Source organism: Syngnathus floridae, chromosome 22 (assembly GCF_059516105.1).
Source record: "Syngnathus floridae isolate MCC-2025c chromosome 22, RoL_Sflo_1.0, whole genome shotgun sequence".
Lineage (NCBI taxonomy): Eukaryota > Metazoa > Chordata > Actinopteri > Syngnathiformes > Syngnathidae > Syngnathus > Syngnathus floridae.
In genome coordinates, this window is record NC_142434.1 from 631,993 (window position 1) to 651,100 (window position 19,108).

General features: G+C 54.0%; 4 protein-coding genes across 8 annotated transcripts; all 4 read left to right on the top strand.

Annotated features, from left to right (window-relative positions):
* Positions 1-633: 633 nt before the first annotated feature.
* On the top strand, positions 634-11,821 carry abcc9 (ATP binding cassette subfamily C member 9). Of its 3 annotated transcripts, XR_015855355.1 has the most exons (42): positions 634-1,061; positions 1,146-1,284; positions 1,350-1,471; positions 1,585-1,751; positions 1,821-1,922; positions 1,983-2,123; positions 2,238-2,429; positions 3,015-3,167; positions 3,233-3,388; positions 3,477-3,611; positions 3,674-3,836; positions 3,910-3,950; positions 4,027-4,169; positions 4,232-4,340; positions 4,417-4,524; positions 5,400-5,472; positions 5,529-5,634; positions 5,727-5,753; positions 5,933-5,977; positions 6,308-6,409; positions 6,491-6,575; positions 6,663-6,743; positions 6,968-7,105; positions 7,200-7,325; positions 7,383-7,482; positions 7,540-7,613; positions 7,677-7,880; positions 7,952-8,103; positions 8,169-8,238; positions 8,297-8,454; positions 8,528-8,620; positions 8,681-8,783; positions 8,859-8,972; positions 9,042-9,162; positions 9,220-9,350; positions 9,418-9,496; positions 9,820-9,928; positions 10,419-10,522; positions 10,589-10,722; positions 10,821-10,883; positions 11,048-11,314; positions 11,395-11,543. XR_015855355.1 is itself a non-coding variant. In XM_088366740.1 (41 exons), the coding sequence occupies exons 1-41, from the start codon at positions 842-844 to the stop codon at positions 11,530-11,532; spliced, it is 4,821 nt and encodes a 1,606-aa protein (XP_088222866.1). In that variant the 5' UTR covers positions 635-841; the 3' UTR covers positions 11,533-11,821. The 3 variants fall into 3 exon arrangements, 1 of the variants encoding a protein (XP_088222866.1); XM_088366740.1 differs by lacking the exon at positions 11,048-11,314 and having other exon boundaries at positions 635-1,061; positions 11,395-11,821; XR_015855356.1 differs by lacking the exons at positions 5,727-5,753; positions 5,933-5,977.
* A 164-nt stretch (positions 11,822-11,985) lies between these two features.
* On the top strand, positions 11,986-14,590 carry kcnj8 (potassium inwardly rectifying channel subfamily J member 8). Of its 2 annotated transcripts, XM_088366797.1 has the most exons (6): positions 11,995-12,596; positions 12,877-13,025; positions 13,126-13,286; positions 13,383-13,522; positions 13,605-13,821; positions 13,947-14,590. In XM_088366797.1, exons 1-6 carry the CDS (start codon positions 12,250-12,252, stop codon positions 14,208-14,210), a joined length of 1,278 nt encoding a protein of 425 aa, XP_088222923.1. In that variant the 5' UTR covers positions 11,995-12,249; the 3' UTR covers positions 14,211-14,590. The 2 variants fall into 2 exon arrangements, with proteins under 2 accessions (XP_088222922.1, XP_088222923.1); XM_088366796.1 differs by having other exon boundaries at positions 11,986-12,596; positions 13,126-13,522.
* A 168-nt stretch (positions 14,591-14,758) lies between these two features.
* On the top strand, positions 14,759-16,447 carry echdc3 (enoyl CoA hydratase domain containing 3). Its single transcript, XM_088366828.1, has 6 exons — positions 14,759-14,943; positions 15,142-15,263; positions 15,340-15,437; positions 15,501-15,701; positions 15,786-15,964; positions 16,047-16,447. The coding sequence occupies exons 1-6, from the start codon at positions 14,804-14,806 to the stop codon at positions 16,198-16,200; spliced, it is 894 nt and encodes a 297-aa protein (XP_088222954.1). The 5' UTR covers positions 14,759-14,803; the 3' UTR covers positions 16,201-16,447.
* A 135-nt stretch (positions 16,448-16,582) lies between these two features.
* Positions 16,583-18,852, top strand: atp5f1c (ATP synthase F1 subunit gamma). Of its 2 annotated transcripts, XM_088367574.1 has the most exons (9): positions 16,583-16,706; positions 17,148-17,182; positions 17,278-17,409; positions 17,489-17,696; positions 17,775-17,918; positions 17,996-18,060; positions 18,136-18,291; positions 18,427-18,523; positions 18,741-18,852. In XM_088367574.1, the coding sequence occupies exons 1-9, from the start codon at positions 16,585-16,587 to the stop codon at positions 18,742-18,744; spliced, it is 963 nt and encodes a 320-aa protein (XP_088223700.1). In that variant the 5' UTR covers positions 16,583-16,584; the 3' UTR covers positions 18,745-18,852. The 2 variants fall into 2 exon arrangements, with proteins under 2 accessions (XP_088223700.1, XP_088223701.1); XM_088367575.1 differs by lacking the exon at positions 18,741-18,852 and having other exon boundaries at positions 18,427-18,527.
* Positions 18,853-19,108: the final 256 nt, after the last annotated feature.

Genomic DNA, 19,108 nt, shown 5'->3' on the forward strand with positions numbered 1-19,108 from the left:
GAAGTTAAAAAAGCGCTGCCTTCATATTAAAGTGGCCGTCAGTGACGCACTTCTGAGGGGTCAGACGTCACTTTTATCGCGCACACGCACAACTCAAGTGCACATTTTAGATTGATGTGTGAGAAAGTTCAATTTGAGCTTGCCAGCGCAAAAAATATCAAGTTTGGGAGAGCGTTTTTGTTATGCAGGCAGAAAGTAAAAAGTACATTTTATTTTGAAAATGACCGGAGGTAGTGTGTGTGCATTCCATCGAAGAAACGCGCGTCAGAATGCCGAGCAGCTGATCCAGGCGCGCGTCTAAAAATAATCAACTTTATTCTCCCCGGTCAGCTCACACCACCACATCTTTTTCTCTTTATTTTTTTTTCTTCCCCCCCCAGCCTCAATCTTATTTTCATTTGTCCTCCAGCAGGAATGAAAATTTGTCCGTAAGGATTGCGGGACTTCTGTCATCTTGTTGAGGTAAACCTTGGACTTTTCATGTCCACTTTTCTCACTGGCAAAAAAGTTAAGAAGACTCTACCCTCGTAAGCTGCGTGCGCGGGTTATCATTGACGTATTCACGCAACAATGACATCATTGTCAACATGACGTCACCAGCGACCAATTAAACGAGTTGGACTATGTTTGGCACATATGAAGTGTGCGTAGATATTTGAGTCCGAGATGGAGGAGGGTGTCAAGTGTCTTTAACGCTCACAAAAATTCGGCGGTGCACTTTGAAACAACTCTAGTTTTCATTTGATTGGATTCTGACACATTTGTGTATTATGAGTGGGAGGTTGAATGCTCAAATGTTCCCAAACGAAGAATAGCCGGAGAGCACTGCTAAGTGGCAGCCATGTTTGTTTGGCCCCTTGTCAGCTCGCCCTTTCTTCTGAACGTTGCGATTGTCAGACGGTGGCAAAGAAGCGCGGCCATGGGCTTGTCGTTTTGCGGCGAGAACGAGAGCAGCTACAGCGTGGAAAAGGGCGTGCTGAACAACTGGTGCTTCCTGGATGCCCTCAACCTGGTGCCTCACGTCTTCCTGCTCTTCATCACCTTCCCCATCCTCTTCATTGGTGAGTACACGCAACATCCGCACACCCAAGACGTGATCACTCGTCACGTGTGTGTGTGTGTGTGTGTGTGTGTGTGTTTGTCAGGATGGGGCAGTCAGAGCTCCAAGGTGCAAATCCATCACAACACGTGGCTGCACTTCCCGGGACACAACCTGCGATGGATCCTCACCTTCTCGCTGCTCTTTGTTCACGTCTGCGAGTTTGCCGAGGGCGTATCCGACAAGTGAGTTGACTCTCCGTCCCCCCGACGCCGGATGATGCTGTTGTTGTGTTTGCGCCTCACTGTAGGATGATGGACACCACCCACCTGCACCTCTTCATGCCAGCCTTCATGGGATTTGTGGCGGCCACCACGTCGGTGGTGTACTACCACAACATTGAGACCTCCAACTTCCCCAAACTTCTCCTGGGTGAGATTTGCATTACAATGATATCAATAGTTGAACCCGCACGCGAATACAAGACGTTTGCTGCTGCCATCTAGCGGCGGGGCTCCAAAGCGCACTCCGATTGTCGTCCACAGTGCTATTCATCTACTGGGTGCTGGCCTTCATCACCAAATCCATGAAGCTGTGGAAGTTTGCCAAGGAAAAGATGGACATCCACCAGCTGAGAGTCTGCATCACGGCGCTGCTGGTGCTGCTCTACGGCCTGCTCATGGCCGTCGAGGTCAACGTGATCAGGATCAGGGTAGACCAAATGACGGAAGGTGCGGTCGGGTAAAGTGCGAGACGGCTGATTTTGATGTGCTCCCGGCAGAAGTACGTCTTCTTCGCCAACCCTCAGAAGGTGAAGCCCCCCGAAGACTTGCAGGATCTGGGGGTCCGCTTCCTGCAGCCCTTCGTCAACTTGCTCTCAAAGGTGAGAGGACACGCCGAGAGCCCTTTGCACGCTGAGCTCAAGCTCCGCCTCCGTCGCTAGGCGACCTATTGGTGGATGAACCCCCTGATCATGGGGGCCCACAAGAGACCCATCGAGCTGAAGAAGATCGGCAAACTGCCCATCGCCATGCGAGCTCTCACCAACTACCTGCAACTTAAAGACGCCTACGAGGACCAGAGGGTGAGTTCCAATCAAAGAACGCCTGTGCTAACATCGGTGAGCCGGTCTATGGCGTTTTGCATTATCGTAAGTTAGCATGAAGCTAGCAGATGGTCAGCTCCACGTCTTCCGCAGACGGCCGAGAACCCGGAGCGGGCGCCGTCCATCTGGCGCTCCATGTATCGGGCGTTCGGGCGACCCATCTTGCTCAGCAGCACCTTCCGCTACCTGGCCGACCTGCTGGGCTTCGCCGGCCCGCTCTGCATCTCGGGCATCGTCATGAACCTCACGCTGGAGGGAGACGCCGGCTCCACTTCCGACAAAAAGGTGAGTGAGGCGCCTGCTTCCATCGAGCCGAGTTGTACTTAGCGTGTCCGGCGGGTGGCGCTACGTTTCGTCATCCAAAGCCCGCCGCGGCATTTTGGCGCCGACGAAACCCGTTTGGTCGCAAAGGGTTCCGATCCCCAAAGAGTGATTCGCTAAAGGTGGAAAAATCTCAATGTTGTCATATTTTTGTAAAGGTGACGCCGTTTTTGTGCTCGTTTTCACACTGGAATAATTCCGCAGCCGTCGGCCAAGACAAATCACTTAGCGTGTTGACACGACTTGATCTGATTATGGAAATTTCGCGTTAAAGATGGGTCGTTGGGTGGTCCCGCCGCCGTCCAGTCAATGACTCACTGGGTGTGATCACAAGACTCTCTGGGAAATATTTTACCCTTGCTTGTGTTGGGAGCGGTGGCCTAGCGGGTCACTCGTCCGCCTCGCAGCTCTGAGGTCTGTTGACGAGCACCCGCCGAGCGGTCGCTTGTTGTCACAGCTGAACGGCAGATGTCCGACGGCCGCCGTCGTTTGGATTGAGACACACCATTAGGTACAGCTAGCTACGTGTGTGTGTGTGTGTGTGTGTAGGAGAACCACCCCATGCTGTTCACCGAGCTGCTCCAGAACACGTCGGTTCTCGCCGTCCTGCTCTTCCTGGCGCTGGTGCTGCAGAGGACCTTCCTGCAGGCGTCCTACTACGTCACCATCGAAACCGGCATCAACCTGCGCGGAGCCCTGCTGGTGAGTTGTTTGCGGGGTGCCGCACGGCTCACTGCTCAGCCCCTTTATGTTCTTCCTCCACCCAGGCCATGATTTACAACAAGATCCTGCGTCTGTCCACGTCGAACATGTCCATGGGCGAGATGACGCTAGGCCAGATCAACAACCTGGTTGCCATAGAGACCAATCAGCTGATGTGGTTTCTCTTCCTATGTCCCAATCTGTGGGCCATGCCTGTGCAGGTATCATCACCGAGTCTGCCATTTTGGTTTGAAGCAACCGCTATGAGCATTGTTTTTTTTTTGTTTTTTTTTTTTTTTGTTCCACCAGATCGTGATGGGAGTCATTCTTCTTTACTACCTGCTTGGCTGGAGTGCCTTAGTGGGCGCGTCCGTCATTGTTCTTCTGGCTCCGGTTCAGTACCTCATTGCCACCAAGCTGGCCGACATGCAAAAGAGCACCCTGGTGAGCGTTCTTCTCCCCATTTCCGACGTGGGGACCGGCCGCCAAGAGTTGTGTTTTTGCAGGAGCACTCCACCGACAGGCTGAAGAAGACCTCGGAGATCTTGAAGGGCATCAAGCTGCTGAAGCTCTACGCTTGGGAGAACATCTTCTGCGACAGCGTGGAGGAGACGCGAGGCAAAGAGCTGACCAGCCTCAAGACCTTTGCCTTCTACACTTCCATGTCCAGTGAGAAGACGGTGGAAAAGATGTTGTTGTTGTTGGAATGCCCTTGCTATCATGCTCTTCTGTCCTTGTGCAGTCTTCATGAACGCCGCCATTCCCATCGCCGCCGTCCTGGCGGTAAGCTCCTACCCGCAAACAATCAAACGGATCATGGTGGCCGGAACCTTCTAAATGTCTGAGAACCTCCTCGCAGACCTTCGTCATGCATTACTTCATCACCAACACGGGTCCGAGTCCCGCGGAGGCCTTTGCCACTCTGGCGCTCTTCAACATCCTGGTCACGCCGCTCTTCCTGCTGTCCACCGTCGTCCGCTTCGCCGTCAAGGCGCTCATCAGGTTAGGCCCCTCCCTGGTAGAAATCCCCAAGGAGGCAGAAACTTTTTCATCTTTTGCCGCAGTGTCCAGAAGCTGGGCGAGTTCCTCCAAAGCGACGAGATCGGAGACGACAGCTGGAGGAACGGCGAGGTGTCCGTCCCATCCGAGGCGGCCAAGAAGCACCGTGGAGGGGCGAGTATTCCCCAGCCGCCGCCGCCGCCGAGCTGCTAACTTGCTCACAAGCTAACTTGTCTTTGTCTGGCTGAAGACCAAAGCCATCAACAGGAAGCAGCCTCTCCGCTACCAGATGGACAACTACGAACAGCCGTCCAGGCGGCAGATGAGACCCAGCGAGACGGAAGATGTGGCCGTCAAGGTCAGCACCTTTTTCCTTGGGCAAGGTCTGAGCCGCTTTCATCAAATCTGTGACGTAGCGAAGAACTGGAGCAGATGTTTGTTATCACGACGACGTGACTCCCGAGGAAGCGGCCCGTTCACACGAGAACGTCTTGCCCGGAGAGCGGCCTCACTTAAGGCGACTCTTCCTGTCGCATCCCCGCGGGGCGACGGCCCGCTCATTAGCCCGGCGAGGGAGGGGGGGGATTGGGAACTTGACAGACGTGATGGAGTCTGCCTGGCCGAGGCCCGGACTTTTCCAGCGGCTCGGTCCCGAAGGTATTAACCTGGGTCGAGGTCAACTACACTGGGAAAAGCCCGCTTGGTCTTTGCGCCGCCGCCGTCACTTCCCGTTCTCGCGTTTGACATTTGACGGCCTCGTTAATTTCACGCAGCGCTTCCTTTGTCCTTTATCTGCTCTCACACTCCTCTCCAGAGGCAGCGGGGAGTAGCAAGTCACGTACGTAAAAATTCGGATCAAGTCATGGTCTGAAAAAGCCAGTCGGGTTTCATTTACTCACAAACGACTCAACTTAGCCTTCAACGTGTGTTAGCATGAAGCTAACACATGACGGAAGGCTCTCACGACCCGACATGTTCCAGTGGAGATGGCGCTCGTGGGCCGGTGTCGCGCTGAGAGGGAGTTCTGGAGGGAGGGGGGGAGGGCGCCCTGATAAAATAAACTTAACGGGAACAAATAAACCAAACCGAGTAGAGGAATGTGACCGCCGGGAAGCGGCGCGCCAGATCATCGGACGTTTTGGGCTTAGCTGTTAGCTTAGCCCTCCGTGGCAGAGGGTGACGAAGCTGGAAAAAACCAACAACAACAACAACAGACCATGAGCTTCTTTTCAGGTGAGCAACGGATGCTTCACCTGGGGAAGCAACCTGTCCACGCTGAGCGACATCAACATCCGCATCCCGACAGGTGACATGATCGTCGCTGCCGTTGAATCCGGTGGTGGCAAACGTTGCGCTTTTCAGGTCAGCTGACCATGATCGTGGGCCAGGTGGGCTGCGGGAAGTCGTCGCTGCTGCTCGCCATGCTGGGCGAGATGCAGAGCATCAGCGGCCGCATCCACTGGAGCAAGTAAGTCTGGCCCGAGTGGGGAGCTTTTTTTGCACGTGTCGGCGCTTTTTGCACCAGCTTCTGACTTCCTCACCCTCTCGGCCACCCGATAGCGAGAGGTTCCGCCAGGGGCCGTTCAGGTACTTTCCTTCCTCCAGAACTTGCATGGGCATCTCACTTGATCCGTGCAACTCTTTTTTTTTTTTTTTTTAAGGTAATGAACTGTCACCATGGAAACGTTTCCTCAAAAGCCGCCTTAGACTGCATGTAGCATGTTAGCATGTGTCGTTAGCTCACGCTAAAGTGCTACCTTTGACAGCCACCTGGAAGCGGCGGAGGACGAGGCCGGTGACCACGCCGCAAGGTAGCGGACAGACCTGTGACATCATCCCCCCCCCCCTCCACCCCACCCATCATAGTGTTTTGGCTCCTTGAATCATCATTGCTGGATTTTATTCTATTTTGATCATTTTACATGATTTTTTTACGTGATTATTTGACTTATTTTTGAAGTTGGAGACTGTGTGGATCATTTTGTGCTCCTTCATGATGGCATCCTTAACACTCATGAACCTGAAGCCAACTGGTTTTTGCCAACTTCATGTTCTTGGCGTGGATGTGTGAAAAAGAAAAGGCTCCTTCCTCCCTGGGCGAAGCTTCGTTGTCCTCACTCTTGTTTTTGCTCTGTCCTTAGCAAGAACCGCTACTCGGTGGCCTACGCCACCCAGAAGTCGTGGCTGCTCAACGCCACGGTGGAGGAAAACATCACCTTTGGGAGCCCCTTCAACAAGCAGAGGTGACAAAGGAGACAAAGCGGCCGGCCGGCCGGCGCTGGACCCAAAAGCTTTTTGATTGATTCTGGATTTTGCCACGTCAGGTACAAGGCGGTGATCGACGCCTGCTCTCTCCAGCTGGACATCGACCTGCTGCCCTTCGGAGACCAAACGGAAATCGGGGAACGGGTGAGCCTCCCTCCCTCCCTCCCTCCCTCCGGCTTTGCTTGCACGTTGCCCCGCGTTTGCTTGAGTGATCGCCCGCTTTCCCGCCAGGGCATCAATCTGAGCGGCGGTCAGCGCCAGAGGATCTGCGTGGCTCGAGCGCTCTACCAGAACACCAACATCGTCTTCCTGGTGAGCACCGAGGCGTCCCAAAAATCAAGCGGTGTAATCGCATTAGAGCAATTAGATGGCGTCAGACGGAAGCGACGACCCACCACGTGTTTGTTATCCCGTCGCCGCGGCGACGGCAGCTCCGCTCGATTCCGATCCTCCGTCATGCGGGCGAGGTTAAGCGGTGACGCCGCCGCCTTGGGAAAACGTGCCCGTTGTCATGGCGACAGCTTTCTTCTCCCTAGGATGACCCCTTCTCCGCCCTGGACATCCACCTGAGCGACCACCTGATGCAGGACGGCATCCTCAAGTTCCTGCAGGACGACAAGCGGACCGTGGTTCTCGTCACGCACAAGCTGCAGTACCTCATCCACGCCGACTGGGTCAGTCCGAGTCCGGCCGAGCGAGCGAGCGAGCGAGCGAGCGCGTGGGCCGTCGAGCTAACGGCGCCTGAGCGCAAACTCACCCCTGCTTCAGATCATTGCTATGAAGGACGGCTCCGTGTTGAGGGAAGGAACTCTGAAGGACATCCAGACGCACGACGTGGAGCTCTACGACCACTGGAAGACGCTCATGAACCGGCAGGACCAGGAGCTGGAGAAGGTTAGTCCTTCCCTCCCTTCTTCTCTCTCGGGCCTCTGACGGCTTTGCTCCACGCAGGACATTGAGCAGGACAGCCAAACCACCCTGGAGAGGAAGACTCTCCGCCGAGCTTTCTACTCCCGAGAGACCAAAAACCAGATGGACGACGAGGATGAAGGTAGGTGAGCTTCAGGATTGCCACCATGGCTTTCAATCCACCTTGCCATCCTTTCAGAGGAGGAAGAGGAGGAGGAAGATGAAGACAACCTGTCCACCACCACAAACAGGAGATCCAAGGTCCCGTGGAAGGTGAGATGATTTTGATCCTGAGTTTCATTGGCGGTGGTGACCACGATGACTCGTAATTGTCAGGACTGCTGGTGCTACCTCTCCTCGGGTGGCTTCTTCATGGTCTTCCTCATGATGTCCTCCAAGCTCCTCAAACACTCGGTCATCATGGCCATCGACTACTGGTTGGCCATCTGGACCTCCAACCGCACCAACCAGACCATGGTGGCGAGATCCAACGGGACGTGCCAGGTCCAAGCGGTCGACAAAAGCCCCGCCGACTCAGAGGTCCGCTCGCGCCATCCATGGATGCATTTGCAAGAGATGTTGCGCAATGTCTGAACCGGGCCCGCTTGCAGGACTCCTTCTACCTGACGGTGTTCATAGTTCTTTGCGCGGCCGGGATCGCGCTGTGCCTCATCACCTCGCTCAGCGTGGAGTTCTTGGGGCTCTCTGCGGCCACTAACCTCCACCACAACCTGCTCAACAAGATCATCCACGCTCCTCTCAGGTGGGTCGTTCTTCACAGAGTTCTTCTCTGGCGGGAACTGGATTGTCCGTCTTTCCTCTTACCAGGTTTTTTGACATCACCCCCCTGGGGCAGATCCTCAACAGGTTCTCAGCTGACACAAACATCATCGACCAGGTACGTCTTTGTTGGGCAATGTGGATCCTCGCTGACATCTGGTCTGCTTGTCCTCCAGCACATTCCTCCTACCCTGGAATCCTTGACGCGCTCCAGCTTCCTTTGCTTGTCCGCCATCGGTGTCATTTCCACCATCACGCCTTACTTCATCATCGCCCTGGTGCCCCTGGCCGTGGCCTTCTACTTCATCCAGAAGTACTTCCGGGTGGCCTCCAAGTGAGTGAGAAGCTGCCGGCCGAGGATCCTCAGCAGGTGTCGTGACCAATTTTTCGATCCACCCCCCCGCCAGAGATCTTCAGGACCTTGACGACTCCACGCAACTTCCCCTGCTGTGTCATTTCTCCGAGACGGCTGAAGGTCTCACCACCATCAGAGCCTTTAGGTAACGGCGCCGTCGTGCATCCAGAGGAGCTCGCAACGGACATGATGATTTGTCCTTCAGACACGAGGCCCGCTTCAAGCAACGCATGCTGGAGCTGACCGACACCAACAACACGGCGTACCTCTTCCTCTCGGCCGCCAACCGCTGGCTGGAGGTCCGCACGGTGAGGCTCGCCTTCTTCTGCTGGTGTCGTGATGACCTTGAGAATCATCCGCTGATGTTCTCACCCGGCTTTCAGGACTACCTCGGAGCCGTGATCGTGCTGGCCGCGGCCGGCGCGTCCATCTGGGGTTTGCGTTGCGGCCAACCGTCCGGCGGTCTGGTGGGCTTGGCTCTCACGTACGCCCTGACGGTTGGTTTCGTCGCCGGTTGACAGAAGCTAAAGAACGTCCAAGGAACATCTGCTTGCGTTTCGCTGCAGGTCACCAACTACTTGAATTGGGTGGTGAGGAACCTGGCCGACTTGGAGGTGCAGATGGCGGCCGTCAACAAAGTCAACAGCTTCCTCGGTACCGAGTCTGAGAACTACGAGGGATCCATGGGTGAGTCGGCCGCCGCCGCCATCTTTGGAAGCTCCGAGCAATTTGTGTGTCCCGCAGATTCTTCTCAGATGCCGGAGACGTGGCCCGAGCACGGAGAAATCAAGATCCAAGACCTGTGCGTGCGCTACGACCCCATGCTCAAACCCGTGCTCAAGCACGTCAACGCTTACATCCAGCCGGGTCAGAAGGTCATTATTCCAGATGGAGATGGCCGGCGGTCCGAGTCTCCTTCTCACGCCTCGCTTTTCTGGCCAGGTGGGAATCTGCGGCCGCACTGGAAGCGGCAAGTCCTCGCTCTCCTTGGCCTTCTTCAACATGGTGGACATCTTTGAAGGTGAGTCTCCTCATTCTTTTCTGCTTTTGTGTTGACGTGCGTGTGTTTAAAAGAAAAATGTTCCCGTCTTTCCGAGCTTCCCTTTTTTGGCAAAAGTGGCGCGAAGGCCTGACGGCTGTTGACATTAGCCAAGCCATATGAGATGATTTTGCTTGTGGTGGAGATGTAAACAACTGGCCTTGAATCCATTCTTTTTTCTTTTGAACAATGATCACGGCGTATCGCATTCCTCAACAATTTAATTTCCATTCGATGTCTTCCACTTTTTCCACATTGGAATGTGTGTTGCTTTTTTTGATGGTCTTCTTTTTTTTCTCCTCCAGGAAAGATCGTCATCGACGGGATCGACATCTGCAAACTTCCCTTGCAGACGCTGCGGTCTCGGCTGTCCATCATCCTGCAGGACCCCATTTTGTTTAGTGGCTCCATAAGGTACACACACACACATGGCTGAAGAGACCACTTCCTGTTTACGTTCCAGCCTGGCTGTTTGATTTAAGTTGTAGTCTTTTTTTTTTTTTTTTGGGAGGCAGCTGCAGTGCTTCCAATAAATCTGGCAAGGGCTTTTTTTGGGGAGGTGGATTGTTTTCCCGCTCCTTCACTTTCTATTCTTCGTATCGGAGCACTCGGGTCGGCCAAATATAGCGGACTTATCAAGTGGGCCAATTGCTCCTTTGAGAGGGGCTCTGGAACGGAGCCTTGCGGAACACCGCTCTGCTCCGAAGAAGCTTTTTCTCGCAGCAGGAAGTGGGCCAGAGACCTCATGTGACTTTTTGCCTGGCTGTGTTTGTTTGGACTGTGCGTGCGTGCATGCGTGGGGTGAACGGTCGAGCGTTTCACAGCGCTCACCGCGTGTTTCTGGGCCCTTCTGACGCATTTGTGCAACAAATGTGGGAAATGAATACGGCGTGACCTTCCGCAGGTTCAATCTGGATCCGGAGCGGACGTGCAACGACGAGCGCCTGTGGGAGGCCTTGGAGATCGCGCAGCTGAAGAACATGGTCAAGGCGCTACCGGGAGGACTCGGTAGGTACGGACGCCTTTGCTTTTACCCGGGCCGCCTTCTGATTGGTCGCCCGTCCCCTTTTGCAGATGCGGTGGTGACAGAGGGCGGCGAGAACTTTAGCGTGGGGCAGCGGCAGCTCTTCTGCTTGGCTCGGGCATTTGTGAGGAAGAGCAGCATCCTCATCATGGATGAGGCCACCGCCTCCATCGACATGGCAACGGTGCGTGCGTGCGTGCGCGCGTGATTGCACGTGTGCGCCCAAAAGTTCCTCAGCGCCGGATGGAGAGCAAGCATAAACTTGTGTTTCTGTGCGTTCAGGAGAACATCTTACAGAAAGTTGTGATGACGGCGTTTGCCGACCGCACCGTTGTGACCATCGCAGTGAGTGTTGTGGATTTTGCACGTTTGCTTCCTCCTGCTTGGCCTTTGTGTCCTTTTCCAGCTTCTTGTCATTTCCACTCCAGAAGATTTCAACTTGCTTTTCCTATCCTTTGCCATTCTGTCCTGTTCTGTCCGGGCCGTCCCATCCCGTGCTAACCCTTCAGCACCGCGTCTCTTCCATCCTGGAAGCTGGGCAGGTGCTGGTCTTCTCCTCTGGGATTTTGGTGGAATGTGACTCGGGTCCCAACTTGCTAGCGCAGGAGGAGAGCCTCTTCAGTGTGCTCGTGCGAACACACAAGTAGAACCGGACCGGACCAGCCCGGCCCACGTGGACTCGGCCCCACCCACTCCTATTCTCTTTCCGTTTCTTCTTCTTCTTCTTCTCGCCACCGGGGGCTGGTTCTGGTCCTGGTTCTGCCAGAGACAACCTGGTTAGTAGCAAAGAGTAACATTGCTGGTTGAGTTGCTCAGCGTGTGTCCTGCTCCCCCCTCCCCTCCCCTCCCTCCTCAGCACCGCGTCCACACCATCCTGACGGCCGACCTGGTGATCGTCATGAAGCGCGGGAACATCCTGGAGTACGACAAGCCCGAGACGCTTCTGGAGCAGGAGGACGGCATGTTTGCCTCCTTCGTCAAGGCTGACATGTAGCGGCGGCGAGTGACACTTCTCGATCGCAATGTTTGGGTGCGGCACACGGCCCGACGTTTCACTTTGACTCGGGCACTAAACGTTGAGCCCAAAAACAGAAAGAAAACTTTTTTTTTTTGGTTCTGGTGCGGCAGTAACACATGTTGGGCCGAGCGCATGTTGTTTTATTCACAAGATGACTTCACTTGAGTCTTTTACCTTCTGCATCACGTGTCGCTTTGATTCCTATTCAGCATTCGTACAATGCAACCGAGTCGTGCGCATTAAAGTCCTTTTCTAATCTTTGCAAGCTGATGACTATTTTTGCCAATCGAAACATTTGCTGGCTCCTCCCCCGGGCCTTTTTTATTTGGGAAGGACTTATTTCTGGTGAGCGATATGTTACTAAATAGCGCCACCTGGCGGCTCGACCAATAACCCATTTCCCTCAACTTTTGTCACATTTCAAGTCAAAGGGAGCACTTTAAACGGAAGTTGTTGAGTTTATTTGCGCATCTTTTTGATGGCGTCTTATTGCCTGGGTGGGTGCCTTTGAATTGACACTTCGGGAAAGCAGCGCTACCGGGTCCGGCTTGAGGAGGTCGTAAAGCCGGCCCAGCAGAGGCGGATCCCAACCAGCGCCGAAATGTGCGCACGCGCGCGCGAGGAGCTGAGACGACGTGCGTAAAAGGCGCACAAGAGCAAAGCGAGGCGAGCGAGCGAGCGAGCAAACCAATCATGCTGGCTCGAAAAAGCATTATCCCGGAGGAGTTCGGCTTGCCGGGGCTGGCGTCCCGCATACCCCGCAAGCCGGTGTTCCGCGACCGCATCAACAAGGCGCGCTTCATCGCCAAGAACGGCTCGTGCAACTTGGCGCACAAGAACATCCGCGAGCAGGGCCGCTTCCTGCAGGACGTCTTCACCACGCTGGTGGACCTCAAGTGGCGCTTCACGCTCGTCATCTTCACCACCACCTTCGTCAGCAGCTGGCTACTCTTCGCCATGAGCTGGTGGCTGGTGACGTTCGCGCACGGAGACCTGCACCACGGACGTGTCGACGGCGCGCACTGCGTCACGGGAGTCAAGTAAGTGCTCAGGCTGCAGCTTCAAAACTCGCCTTTTGACGTCAACTCGTGACGCAGGTTTCTGATGACGTTTCCCTCATCGAAGTGACTTTTTCAAGCGAGACTTTTTCTTTCTTTGGTCCCGCCCACGCGGCCTTCTCCCTCCTCCGATTGGTTGCTGGCTAACGTAACAAATGAAATGAGGCCATCTTGAATGGTGGTTTTGTTCCATGAGCACGATGGGACCGATCTCTCTTAGCAGTCACCGTTTACACTTGTGCGTCCTGCCTGTCCCGCCCAGGTCGTTCACGTCGGCCTTCCTGTTCTCCATCGAGGTGCAGGTGACCATCGGTTTCGGCGGCCGCATGATCACCGAGCAGTGTCCCGCCGCCATCACGGTGCTCATCCTGCAGAACATCGTGGGCCTCATCATCAACGCCGTCATGCTGGGTAGGGTCGTCGCCAACGTAGATCGAGCCCCGTGACCTCAACGTGACCCCAACGTGACCCCAACGTGACCCCAACGTGACCCCGCCCGCTTTTTCTCCAGGTTGCATCTTCATGAAGACGGCGCAGTCCAACCGGCGCGCCGAGACGCTCATCTTCAGCCGCCACGCCGTCATCGCCGTGCGCAACAACCGCCTGTGCTTCATGATCCGCATCGGCGACCTGCGCAAGAGCATGATCATCGGCGCCACCGTCCGCCTTCAGGTCGCTCTTTCTATTTGTTGGATTGCTATTGCGATTTTGCCAATCGTGTGGACCTCACATGGTCTGTCCTTCTGCTGCCCCGCCGCACGTTTGCAGGTGGTGAGGAAGACGACCACTCCCGAGGGCGAGGTGATCCCCATCCACCAGATCGACGTCCAGACGGAGAGCGCCACGTCCAGCAACAGCCTCTTCCTGCTCGCCCCGCTCATCATCTGCCACGTCATCGACAAGAATAGGTGGGTCCGCCATCGCCGCCCGCCTTTTTTGCGGCGGCGCGTGCTAGCGTAGCACCTGGGCTCCCGCGCCTCTGCCCGGCAGTCCGCTGTACGACCTGTCGGCCATGGAGCTCCAGTGCAGCGACCTGGAGGTGATTGTCATCCTGGAGGGCGTGGTGGAGACCACCGGCATCACCACGCAAGCCCGCACCTCCTACATCTCCGAGGAGATCCAGTGGGGCCACCGCTTCGTTCCCATCGTCACCGAGGAGGAGGGCGTCTACTCCGTCGACTACTCCAAGTTCGGCAACACAGTGCGGGTTGGTCACGCGGCGGCCATATTTGAGAGGAAAACCGCTTCCAAATAGGCGACGGGTTCTAACTCGCGGAGGAGCTCTCAGTCCAAGTAGAAAGCCAAAGCTTTGATTGTGTGCTACGACGACAGGTGGGCACGCCCCGCTGCAGCGCCCGCGAGCTGGACGAGAAGCCGTCCATCTTGATCCAGACGATGCAGAAGAGCGAGCTGTCACACCAGAACTCCCTGAGGAAGAGGAACTCCATGCGGCGCAACAACTCCATGCGCAAGGGTGCCGGCGGAGGCGGCGGCAGCAGCGGGAGCTTGCGGCGAAACAACTCCGGCATGCTCTCGTCCAAAGTCCAGTTCTTCACGCCGGCCGAGGGCGGTCAGAGCGTGAACGCCGTCACCTGACAGGAGGCCTGGGTCCTGCTGCTTTGCTTTCTGCGTGTGACCTCTGCCCCCCCTGGGACCTCTTCTTCTTTGTCTTGCCCTAACTTCATTGGCAACATTTCCAGAGCTAACACCTGCACCTGCAGATACTGCAAGACTGAGATGAGGGAGTTGCTTCCAGGTTGCCGTGGTTATGCTTCACTCAGAAATGATGCAGAAAAAAAAAGATAGCACTTTTTCATTCTTTTTTCAGGCAAAAGTGTTGCCTTAGTCCTCAAAATGATCACTTTTTATAATAAATCAATTTTTGAGGAGAAAATGTTGCCTTAAAATGGGTCTGATCATGATCACTATTTGTCATAATCAATGTTTGTGCATTAAAAAAACAATGAAATAAATAACCAACCATTTCCCTTTCTGAATATGACACGAATGAACATTGTTTGGCTTTGTGTAGCAAAAATTCATGACATTTTGTCGGTATACTGGTGCTGATAGAAAATGAATGAAAATACGAAAAACAAACTCATAGGGTTGTCGCGCGAGCTTGACGTCACCGATGTGCTACGTCACAGACCCGGAAGTGACAGGGGTTTGTTTTGAACGGGTCAAACATGGCTGCAGCGCTCCGTCGGTTGTTGTGCAGCAACGTGAGCTATGTCACCAGCTCACGTTTGCTGACTGGACGTCGGTACTTCTCAAACAGAACGGAACCACAACCACTGACTGTGCGCAGCCAGGAGAACGGCATTAGGTGACGAACTGGCTTGAAAAAGAACAACACTTCAATGTATTTACAATGCAAACCACAGCAGTCAGCTAGTAAATGAGTTTCAAGGTCTCTCATGAAATCCATTTTGTTCTTATAACATGCTTTCCTTGTTCTGCTGCTTCCTGTTTGTTGTCACTTCATGTCAAAAAGTGAAACATGTGAATTTCTCTACATCTGTAGAAGAATAATACTGAACAATCCCAAAAAAAGGAACGCTCTGTCTCTGTCCATGCTGGAGTCTCTCCGAGAGGACATCTTGACTGATGTGGACAGCCAAGACCTTCGAGTTATCATCATATCAGGTATCCCATGGAAATAATATATACTATAGTTTGCCACTTTCTCAACTTGTGTCACTATTTCTTGCGCGTGTGTTAGCTGAAGGTCCCGTGTTTTCCTCTGGCCACGACTTGAAGGAGCTGACGTCAGCTCGGGGTCGAGAGTATCACACCCGTGTGTTTCGCACGTGCGCGCAGGTTAGCCGTCTGTATTGATTCACTTCTTGAGCGTATTTATTGAGGTGTCTATCGCACGGCCAGGTGATGACTCTGATACAAGACGTGGCCGTCCCCGTCATCGCCATGGTGAACGGCGTGGCCACAGCGGCGGGCTGCCAGCTGGTGGCCAGCTGCGACGTGGCGCTGGCGTCCGACAAATCCACCTTCGCCACCCCGGGCGTCAACGTGGGGCTCTTCTGCTCCACGCCGGCCGTGGCCATCGGCCGAGCCGTGCCCAGGAAGGTGCCGTGCGACACTGCGACGCTGAGGCTATTTATTAGCATCGTTTGTTAACACGAAGCTAGTTTTGTGACTTGTGCCCGGCAGGTTGCCATGGAGATGCTTTTCACGGGCACTCCCATCTCCGCCCACGACGCTTTGCTGCACGGGTTGCTCAGTAAGGTTGTTCCCGAGGAGCGATTGGAAGCGGAGACCATGGCCGTCGCCCGGCGCGTGTGCGGGGCCAGCCGACCCGTGGTGGCCCTCGGCAAGGCCGCCTTCCACAAGTGCGCGCCGTGACGCTTGAATGGCGACGTGGGCACGTTTGCTTTGCTCATCTCACCTCTATTCTGTCTTTTCTCCCCCAAGACAAATGTCTCAAGGACGAGATGCGGCGTACGCCACCGCCTCCAAGGTGATGGTGGACAACCTGGCTTTGAGAGACGGCCAGGAGGGAATACGAGCCTTCATCGAGAAACGCAAGCCGGTGTGGAGCCATCGAGTGGAAAACGTCCACGATTGACGCGCGTTGCTCGGACGGACCTTGTGTGTTTCCGACGGACATCATCAGACCTATTCCTGCGTGCCTTAAAGAGCTGCATTGTGAAGGGACATTTAATTTAATGGTACTTAAATACCCATGTTTAATTTTAAATCTTTTTTTGAATAATTAAGCACGATTTTTGTTTCATGTATAGTGTTTATATTCAAACTGTGCAGATTGTTACAGCATATACAATACAATTAAACACTATGTTTTCGGAGTAAAACGTTTCATTTTTGGTTTTACTGTATTTCATTGTTCGTCATTATGGTTTGGTACTTTTAAAGTCAAGTGGGTTTTTTTTTATCGACAATACACAAAGAAATGATGGGAGTTCGTTCATCCGATTTTCCTTGCGAGTCCATGAAGGCATCAGCGGTGCCTGCGTTTCCCTTGACCGTGCGCATGCGCAGTGCTGCCAGTCTGACCTTCATAGGAGCGAACATGTTGGCGAGGAGCAGCACCTTGGTGTTCTCCCCACAATGGTAACGAAAAGTCGCACTCTGCCACTGTTTTCTCGACCACTTCTGCTGCGTTGTGTCTCCAAGTGCGTCTTGTGCAATAGACGTGAACCGTGTTGGGCCTAACTGAAAGTTATTGAAAGCTAAAGGACGTGCTAACGTGGAGGCCGCGGCTAATGAATGACAGCGGCTAGGCGGCTAATGCTAAATAAGACGGTGACATTGTCGTATTAGTGCTGTTATTTTAAGCCAACACCGAACTGAAGTGTTTTAAGACAAACCACCTCGTATTGCTCAACGATGCGTTAGTCTGCAGCGTTGGCAAAGATGAACAACACACATTTGCGCAAGTGTCCCCCTTTGCTGTCATTTTACAATAAAATCAAAAGTGGATGTATGATTATGCACGATGCAACATTTATAGCGTTTTGCACAAGTTGCATTCATGTGTGTTTGTTTTAACAGTGGGCAGATCAGGAACATGGCCACCTTGAAGGACAGTAAGTTCATGACATCCTGGTCCACTGATGTAAAATTAGATATTGTGCCGCGGCACGTTGTCAACTCAACTAACCGTGTGTCCGATTGCGTCTAGTCACCATCCGGCTGAAGTCCATCAAGAACATCCAGAAGATCACCAAGTCAATGAAAATGGTGGCCGCCGCCAAGTACGCTCGGGCTGAGAGGCAGCTGAAGCCCGCCCGGGTCTACGGCACCGGAGCCCTCTGTACGTGCACTTGGAATTGGTCCCGCCCGGCGCCCTCTTGAAAACAGCCAAAGCTTGACTCCTGCGCTGTGTCCCGCAGCTCTCTACGAGAAGGCCGAGATCAAGGCGCCCGAAGACAAGGCGGCCAAGCACCTGATCATCGGCGTGACGTCGGACCGTGGGCTGTGCGGTGCCATCCACTCGGGCGTGGCCAAGACCATCAAGAATGAGATCGCCAACCTGACGGGCAGTGGCAAGGAGGTGATGGTGGTCAACGTGGGCGACAAACTTCGAGGTCTGCTGCACAGGTACGAGTGCGCGCCGCGCCGGGCCCACACCGTTGCGCCCGCCGCCGTGCAGCTGAAGTGTTTTTGCCTTGTGGTCAGGACTCACGGCAAGCACATCGTGCTCAACTGCAAGGAGGTGGGCCGCAAGCCCCCCACTTTTGGCGACGCCTCCGTCATCGCCGGCGAGCTGCTCAACGCCGGCTACGAGTTTGACCAAGGAGCCGTTGTGTACAATCGCTTCAGGTCTTTGACTTGCCCGTCCTCCTCAAATGTGTCTGCAAGTAGCTTTGTCATTAAAAAGAAATGTTCTCCCCATGCAGGTCTGTCATTTCCTACAAGACGGACCAGAAGCCGCTTTTCTCCAACGACGTGGTCGCAAACGCAGGTAAGGTCTCGGGCCGCCTTTGTCCCCCCCCCCCGCCAAGCTCTGCGATGCTCCAACTCGGGCCGGTCTCCGCAGAGACCATGGGCGTGTACGACGATATCGACGCCGACGTGCTGAGGAGCTACCAGGAGTTTGCCATGGTCAACATCATCTATCTGGCGATGCGGGAGTCATCCACCAGCGAACAGAGCGCCAGGATGACCGCCATGGACAGCGCCAGCAAGAACGCTTGTAAGCCGGACCCACCTTCACCGTTTGGTCGCAAACTTTCTGGACCAGGCATTGATGGGTTCTTCCTGTTGTTTTTTTTTTTTTTTTTCCTCCTCCCCTTTTGATTGACAACGCGCCTCCGCACCCGCTCGTCAGCCGAGATGATCGACAAGCTCACCCTGACCTTCAACCGCACCCGACAGGCCGTCATCACCAAGGAGCTTATCGAGATCATCTCCGGAGCCGCCGCGCTGTAAGTTTTCATCTTCACAGCTTCGTGGCCTTCAAAACCTTCTAACGCTCTGGCACGTTTTGCATCGATCCGCTGCTCTGAATTCAGGAATTGAGCCTTGCAGGAGGTAACCCGGTAGACGTCAACGTGCTTTGACTTAGTTAGCCGCTACGTTAGCCAGCAGTGTGGTTTTGTTGATTTCTTGTGTTTTGGAACGACGGGAATTCTTTCTTGGCAGGTAAGCGACGAGGTGAACCCCGACGGACGTTTCCGAGCGAAGCCGACGTGTCTGGCCACGTTTATGCTTGTGTTTGTAAAATATACGCAGAGAATAAAGACCTTACACCATCCGCTCGACTTGTTGCTTTTTTTCGTGCAATTTCACAGGTCAAATTTGGTTCAAATATATTTGTGAATTAAGAATTAACAGTGACACATGCACATTTGTAAGTATATTTCATACAGTTTCATTCAAACTGAATATTTAGTAATCATTTCCACATTTACTCTAGTTTTCCTTTCATACTTTTTTACTGGCATATTCATGGACTAGCTTGAAATTGTTTACATATATTCTATTGATAAATTTGCCATTTATTTAATTCT